The 8,572-nt window shown below is 46.7% G+C and overlaps 1 protein-coding gene across 2 annotated transcripts in view; it reads left to right on the forward strand.

The window, feature by feature from the left end:
- Window positions 1-3,272: 3,272 nt before the first annotated feature.
- plxdc1 (plexin domain containing 1) overlaps window positions 3,273-8,572 on the forward strand; it is a 62,209-nt gene continuing 56,909 nt past the window's right edge. For both annotated transcript variants that reach the window (XM_016252015.1, XM_016252016.1), the window contains exon 1: window positions 3,273-3,384. In XM_016252015.1, coding sequence (XP_016107501.1) covers window positions 3,294-3,384 — 91 coding nt within the window. In that variant the 5' untranslated portion in view covers window positions 3,273-3,293. The remainder of the gene's footprint in view (window positions 3,385-8,572) is intronic.

Consider the following 8,572-nt stretch of genomic DNA (forward strand, 5'->3'; position numbering starts at 1 on the left):
ATTGGGCCAACTGAATCCGTTCAATGTGTGTAAGCAAGTGAGAATACATTTGTCATAACATTTAACCCATCTGATCTTAATAGTTAATCAATGAATCATTGGTACATCTATAGATTTTCATATATTTCAAAATTCTATCAATTTCCAAAATGCAAAACCAAATATAATATTTAATATTCTTGTTAAAAAGCGATTATAAGCGATTTATCTTTGATGATAACCACATTGTTCAATGTGCTTTTGTGTGTGTTTATTAGAGAAAGAGAGAGAGAACATTTGAAATTTGTGAACATACTGTAGAAAAGGATAGAGTAGAAGGGAGAGGAAATAGTCAGTGACTGTGTGTCCATCAGATTGATCAGAGGTGCATGAGAAGAAAGGAGACAGATGGAATCAAATACAACATTTCAGCATACTGTAAACAGAGGCCCTGGTGGAGGCTGACAAATTACTGGTATTTACTATTCATCTGAAAAAGTCAACTAACCTCATGGCCGTGTTATACCTTTATAACACCTTTTGATAACACTAAATGGATACTATTGCAAACGTTATAGATGTTATGTCAATTACATAAGTTAGGTAATTAGTGTATTTTCTAACGTGACAACTGTATTTTTTATTACTGTAACATCTTTAGTTCATCAACAAGGATTTGAAGCATGTATTGTTTGCGATTGACTTTAACTGATTGTTAAAGTACTAAATTGAAAGAAGATCATACATACATCATTATATTTGACAAAGATCTTGTGTTTTGAAACAATGATTAGGTTGACTAAAATATATAACTGCAATGGAAGATTGAGAACAGGTTTTGAAAAATAGACTAGTGGTGTTAATTTATGTCTTTTATGTGAAAATAGTACCAAAGTAAATTATAAAATTGTATCAAATCAATTAGATGTAGCTAAACACCTACACAGATGTTAGTCTTTTGATTTCATTACCATCTATACAAAAAGGGGCAACTTGGGAATATTTTTTTAAGTAATGTAAATATGGACTATGTAACATATACTGCATTTAATTCTTAACAGTAGAGGTTTTGTATTCTTGTTTTGTATAGAAAATTGATATAAAACATTGTATAATGCTACCTGTTGTTAGTGTTTTTTAAGTCAATGTTTTGTGATTGACAAAGTGTGCTTGTTGGTAATAAACTTTGCTAGTGTAATGGAAGAATGAGACGTATGACATTTTTTAGCAGTTTTATTTCAAATGTAAAAATAACTGCTATGGCAAGAAAGTTGTTGTGGAAAACTGTGGGAAGAGTTTTGAAAAAGTAATTTAAGTATTGAGAAATGAGTCATAGCAACTGTAAAAAAAACTGTTTTGAATTTTTTTTTAAATGTGTGCAAATTGACCTCTAGGTAGATATAATTTTTTATGGTGGTTGTGTTTGAGAGTAAAAATAATTAAATAAATAATGCAGTTTGAAAGGTGTAGTAATTGCAATATAAAAAAAAAATAATAATAAAAGAAAACCATAACCTTTGCCATATTATTAAACAGAAAGGTGTTTGTTCTATCCTGGTATGCAATAATAATGCACAAAATATTTATCTTAATTAGCATAGCCCTTTTGTGAAACACAACTAAAACAATACAGCCTTTTTGTGGGAAATGTTGTATCTTGTGCTTGAACTCTTAATATTTTTTAGGGTTTATTTTCACTGGAGAGATAACACACCGCATGCTGACAGCTACGCAGTATATTGCTCCACTCATGGCAAACTTTGATCCCAGTTTTTCTAAAAACTCCACTGTGCGGTATCTGGACAATGGTGAGTTCACTTAGGATTAGTGCATCACAAATGTTGTATGTTGAAAATGGTTTAGCAAATATGCAGATTTTGCTATGGTGCAGCCATGTTAAGGAGATGAGATGTGGATCTAAATGCAGCAGTTTACTTTTATTTACAAACAAAACAAAGAAAATCCATGAACGTGCAATGTCGGAGCAGGAAAAAATGAAACAACTTTGCATATGATAAAAAGACACTGGGCCGATGGATGGGCTGACCAGGAGACCATTGTCACTCCGGTGAGCAGCATGCGTGAAATTTTATTTACAAACAAAACAAAGAAGATGATCCACATGATAAAGGTCTTCCTGACTTGATAACGTTGAGTTCTTCCACACCAAAATCATCCATTCATGACTTAGTGATTTGAGGATTGCATGTAGCTGCTCGGCCATGGAAACGTCTCGGTTACGTATGTAACCCTCGTTCCCTGATGGAGGGAACGGAGATGTTATGTTGTGACTATATTAGGGGTCTAACTTGGGAGCCCAATCATCTCTGAGTTTAAGAGAAAATGCCACTGAGAATTGGCTAGTGGAATCTGCATGCTAAGCCACTCCCCGTGCACATGGGTATATAAGGCGACAGCGTGCATCCACTCATTAGGCTTTTACGCTGAGGAGCCGAGAACGTGTCCCGGCAACAGCGAGTGGTTCTAGGTTGTGGCATGTTGACATAACGTCTCCGTTCCCTCCATCAGGGAACGAGGGTTACATACAGTACGTAACCGAGACGTTCCCTATCTGTCGGTCACAACGAGTAATGTTGTGACGACATTAGGGGTCTAGGGGTAAAACGCCACAACCTGAACACAAGCTGCTGTTCCGTCCACAAAAAGTTTTTGGAAGGGATTTCAACCTTCAGTGGAAGATTGCTTGAAATCTTCCCTATTTGTTTTTTCAGCCTGGCAGAACGATAGGGAAGCAAGCCTTCAGGAAAAAGTTGTTACGGAGACCACATCCTACCCGTAAGGGGGCAGTACTACATGTGGAATGGGTCTCTGAGGCAGGTCCTACCTTAGAGTAGGGATGGAACAACTGCCAGAAGAGACTGACAGAGTGGGTCTGTCAAGGGAAGGCACGGGTTTCCAAGAGGGAAACCTTACCGTGGAAGAATACACATATATGATTGCCCACAGGGAATCAAGCCAAATGGACACCTAGCCCAGTACAGGGGCTGACCGGAACTCCGGGCATGGTAACACCAGTACTGGGCCTGGCATCAGACTGCTAAGGTGTAGTAATTGCAATATAAAAAAATAATAATAATAAAAGAAAACCATAACCTTTGCCATATTATTAAACAGAAAGGTGTTTGTTCTATCCTGGTATGCAATAATAATGCACAAAATATTTATCTTAATTAGCATAGCCCTTTTGTGAAACAACTAAAACAATACAGCCTTTTTGTGGGAAATGTTGTATCTTGTGCTTGAACTCTTAATATTTTTTAGGGTTTATTTTCACTGGAGAGATAACACACCGCATGCTGACAGCTACGCAGTATATTGCTCCACTCATGGCAAACTTTGATCCCAGTTTTTCTAAAAACTCCACTGTGCGGTATCTGGACAATGGTGAGTTCACTTAGGATTAGTGCATCACAAATGTTGTATGTTGAAAATGGTTTAGCAAATATGCAGATTTTGCTATGGTGCAGCCATGTTAAGGAGATGAGATGTGGATCTAAATGCAGCAGTTTACTTTTATTTACAAACAAAACAAAGAAAATCCATGAACGTGCAATGTCGGAGCAGGAAAAAATGAAACAACTTTGCATATGATAAAAAGACACTGGGCCGATGGATGGGCTGACCAGGAGACCATTGTCACTCCGGTGAGCAGCATGCGTGAAATTTTATTTACAAACAAAACAAAGAAGATGATCCACATGATAAAGGTCTTCCTGACTTGATAACGTTGAGTTCTTCCACACCAAAATCATCCATTCATGACTTAGTGATTTGAGGATTGCATGTAGCTGCTCGGCCATGGAAACGTCTCGGTTACGTATGTAACCCTCGTTCCCTGATGGAGGGAACGGAGATGTTATGTTGTGACTATATTAGGGGTCTAACTTGGGAGCCCAATCATCTCTGAGTTTAAGAGAAAATGCCACTGAGAATTGGCTAGTGGAATCTGCATGCTAAGCCACTCCCCGTGCACATGGGTATATAAGGCGACAGCGTGCATCCACTCATTAGGCTTTTACGCTGAGGAGCCGAGAACGTGTCCCGGCAACAGCGAGTGGTTCTAGGTTGTGGCATGTTGACATAACGTCTCCGTTCCCTCCATCAGGGAACGAGGGTTACATACAGTACGTAACCGAGACGTTCCCTATCTGTCGGTCACAACGAGTAATGTTGTGACGACATTAGGGGTCTAGGGGTAAAACGCCACAACCTGAACACAAGCTGCTGTTCCGTCCACAAAAAGTTTTTGGAAGGGATTTCAACCTTCAGTGGAAGATTGCTTGAAATCTTCCCTATTTGTTTTTTCAGCCTGGCAGAACGATAGGGAAGCAAGCCTTCAGGAAAAAGTTGTTACGGAGACCACATCCTACCCGTAAGGGGGCAGTACTACATGTGGAATGGGTCTCTGAGGCAGGTCCTACCTTAGAGTAGGGATGGAACAACTGCCAGAAGAGACTGACAGAGTGGGTCTGTCAAGGGAAGGCACGGGTTTCCAAGAGGGAAACCTTACCGTGGAAGAATACACATATATGATTGCCCACAGGGAATCAAGCCAAATGGACACCTAGCCCAGTACAGGGGCTGACCGGAACTCCGGGCATGGTAACACCAGTACTGGGCCTGGCATCAGACTGCTCCGCCAAGTCTGACTGCCGGGGGGTGCTGGAGGATGCTCGACCAGGGTTCGCTAACCGGGGAACTCTACTGGGAGAAGAAAGGCGCTCACATCTCCGTGTGAGGGGGAATGGCGCAAGCAAGCGTGACACTGAGCCAGTTGTTCCCGCCAATTACCTGTTACCCACACGGGAAGAAACTTCTACACAAAAGTTGTAAAACTTCGCAAAGGTGTTATGTGTCGCCCAGCCTGCAGCGAGGCACCATGCACCAGTGCACAGGAGGAGGCAACACTCCCTGAGTGTCACCCCCAGGGGGCACGGCTCGCCTTGGGATTGGTACGCCAAGGCGATGGCATCCACTATCCAGTGGGCCAACCTCTGCTTGGAGACAGCCTTCCCTTTCTGCTAACCTTCGTAGCAGACAAGTAGCTGCTCAGAGCTTCTGAAGCTCTGGGTGCAGTCCACGTAAATGCGTAACACTCTTACGGGACACAGAAACACCAAGGCTGGATCTGCCTCCGGGGGCAGCACTTGCAAGTTCACCACCTGGTCTCGGAATGGAGTGGTGGGAACCTTGGGCACGTAACCAGGCCGGGGTCTCAGGACAATGTGAGAGTAGGCCGGCCCGAGCACAAGGCACTCTTCACTTACCGAAAATGCTTGGAGGTCCCCGACCCTCTTGATGGAAGTGAGCGCGATCAGGAGTGCTGTGTTAACAGTCAGGAACTTTAGCTTGACTGATTCAAGCGGCTCAAAGGGACCCCTCTGAAGTCCAGCCAGGACAACAGAGAGATCCTAGGAGGATATCAGGGGTGTTCTAGGAGGATTTAACCTTCTGGCACCCCTCAGGAACCTAACGATCAAGTCATGCTTCCCCAGGGACCGGCCATCCACTGCATCGTGATGTGCTGCAATAGCAGCAACATACACATTCAAAGTGGAAGGTGACAACCTACGTTCCAACCTTTCTTGCAGGAAAGAAAGCATGAATCTAATCAAGCATCTCCGGGGGTCTTCTCGGTGAGAAGGACACCAATTCAACAGACTCCACTTCAAAGCATAGGCTAGCCTCACTCAGGTCTGCCGCATCCCGTCCAGGAGCCACACATGGAGGTTCCACAGATCTGGGCGTGGGTGCCATATAGTGCCCAGCCCCTGAGGAAGGAGCGCCAGGGAGGGGCTGTCGCAAGGAACATGAGTTCTGAAACCAGGTCCGGGTGGGCCAGTAAGGCGCAACCAGCAGGACCTGTTCCTCATCCTCCCTGACCTTGCACAGAGTTTGTGCGAGCAGGCTCACTGGGGAAAACACATACTTGCGTAGAGCCCGGGGCCAGCTGTGTGCCAGTGCATCGTGCCCAGGGGGGCCTGGGTCAGGGAATAGTACAGCTGGCAGTGGGAGGCCTCATGGGAAGCAAACCTCGAGGCTGTCCATGACCCCGAGGCTGCCTGCCCATTGCACGTAGCGCCCCAGCCCGTATTGGAGGCATCTGTCGTGACAATGACACTTTGTTCTAAGGGCAGCCCGGCCCGTAGAAAAGCAAGGACCGACCAGGGGCTGAATAGGCGGGGACACATCGGTGTGATGGTGACATGATATTTACCGCAGCGCCATGCCCATATTGGGACTCGGGAGTGTAACCAGTGCTGAAATGGTCTCATATGAACATATGAAGCAATCCGAGCGGCGTGACTGTGGCTGTGGATGCCATATGCCCCAGGAGCCTCTGAAAGTGTTTCAGTGGTAACACCGTCCTGCCTCTGAAGGAACTCAGCACTGACTGGGCACGTTCTTTGGTGAGATGTGCCATCATACTCACCAAGTCTAACTCCATACCAAGTTAAGAGATTCTCTGAACGGGGGAGAGCTTGCTCTTCTCTCGGTTAACCTGAAGCCCCAACTGACTAAGGTGCCGGAGCACCAAGTCCCTGTGAACGCACAACTCCTCTCGCTACCAGGCCATGATGAGCCAGTCGTCAAGATAGTTGAGGATCCTGATGTCAACTTCCCATAGAGGAGCAAGGGCGCCCTCTGTGACTTTTGTGAAGACACGGGGGACAGGGAGAGCCCAAAGGTGAGGATCTTGTACTGCAATGCCCGAATCCTGGGCTTGAACGCATTTGATAATACGTTTCTGCATCAACCTCATGCATCAAGCTTGTGAAGGGCTTGATTCAAGACTCACAGATCCAAGATAGGTCGAAGGCCACCGCTTTTCTTGGTTATGATGAAGTAAGGGCTGTAAAACCCCTTCCTCATCTCGGCTGGAGGGACCGGCTTGATTGCATCCTTCACCAATAGGACAAAATCTCCTTGTGCAAGAGATTGAGCCAGCAGCAGAACAGAAAGAAAATGAAACAAAAGATTCTCTGCCCAGCCCTCCTCCGGGGGAAGGAGTGGCGCTGTCCTCGCCACCTCCTGAAGAGCAGGCTCCCACATCTCCGGGTTGTCCGTGTCAGGGCCGCTTCGTCGTCTTCTTGGAGGACTTAGCATCCGGGTGCGACACAGGGGGCGCCACTCTCCTGCGTGGGGCTCAACGCGCCGGCCTCGACAGTGTCTCAGCACAGGCAGAGCCGGTGTGGAGGAGGCAGGAAGGCGCCCACAGCGACGAGCAGGCTGATACTAGGCCCGCAATGGAATGGTGGCAGCTGGAGGATCACGTCAGGGCAAGATGTGTTGAATGACCTCAGTCGGCTTTTGTACTGCCGAAAAGTGCGGGGCAAAGTCCTCGACAGTGTCGTCGAACAGGCCAGCCTGGGAAATGGGAGCATCGAGAAAGTGTACTTTGTCAACATCTCTCATCTCAGCAAGGTTGAGCCAGAGATGGTGCTCCTGAACCACCAGAGTGGACATCGCCTTCCCGAGTCAGTTGACGTGCGCAGCTCCTGCATCAACCTTGGGTTGGTATTACCCTCGTGCATTTGTTTGAGTGCCTTGGCTTGATGTATCTGCAGGATCACCATAGCATGCAGGGCAGAGGCATCTTGGCCTGCAGCACTGTAAACTTTGGCAGCGAGAACCGGCGACAGCTTACAGGCTTTGGACGGGAGACGTGAATGATTTCTCCAAGTGGTGGCGTTTTGCAGGCACAAGTGCACTGCAACCGCTTTCTCCACCTGGGAAATGTCCACGTACCCCCTGGCTGCCCCGCCATCGAGAGTAGTGAGGATGGAAGATGGAGACGAGTAGCTTCTGGCCGTAGGTCTTCGTCACCTCTTCATGCACCTCCGGGAAGAAAGGAACCGGAGCAGAACGCGGTTGTGAGCCGCGCTCCGCACCGAGAAGCCAATCATCCAGCCGCCAGCGCTCAGGGCTGGGTGGTGTAGTCACCTCCAGCTTGATGCTCACAGCTGCCTGGGTAAGCATGGCCGACCGCTCTGGGTCCGATTCGGCAGTAGCGACAACACCCGAGGGGTCTGCTCCACTCCCCTTGAGGAGGGAGAGACGTGATTGCAGCGATGTCATGGTCATACGGCCACAATAGACGCATGACCAAGATGGCGGTGCGTACACATCGCGAGGCTCAGCGTCTCTCCAGTTTTTGCAATTTTGTAGTATTTTTCCTGCTCATCTCGGGCCTGTTCGCACTGAACAGCTTTGCCTTAACATCTTACTCCCGACAGAAGCTTTTGGATATTGGTGTGCACTTTTCCAACAGTTTTATCACCAATCCTCGACTCATCCCTGAGATCTCCAGAACACCCGAGGCTACGCACTCTACCCGGCCGGGCGGAAGTGCTCGCAGGCGGCGTCGTGACTGTAAACAAAGGCGGGGTAAGCGCGGAGGGCTAAGAACTAAGCTAAAGCTAACACCGCTCCGGCTCTCTTTACCCAGCATTTTCCTCGCTAATGTGCAGTCATTGGTGAACAAAATGGACGAGATACGACATCGCATCACCCACAGTAAGAGACTTTTGGATTGCAACGTCATGGTTTTCACAGAAACATGGCTACACAG

The sequence above is a fragment of the Sinocyclocheilus grahami genome, unplaced genomic scaffold (genome assembly GCF_001515645.1).
Source record: "Sinocyclocheilus grahami isolate Dianchi unplaced genomic scaffold, SAMN03320097.WGS_v1.1 scaffold1082.1, whole genome shotgun sequence".
NCBI classification, from domain to species: Eukaryota; Metazoa; Chordata; class Actinopteri; order Cypriniformes; family Cyprinidae; genus Sinocyclocheilus; species Sinocyclocheilus grahami.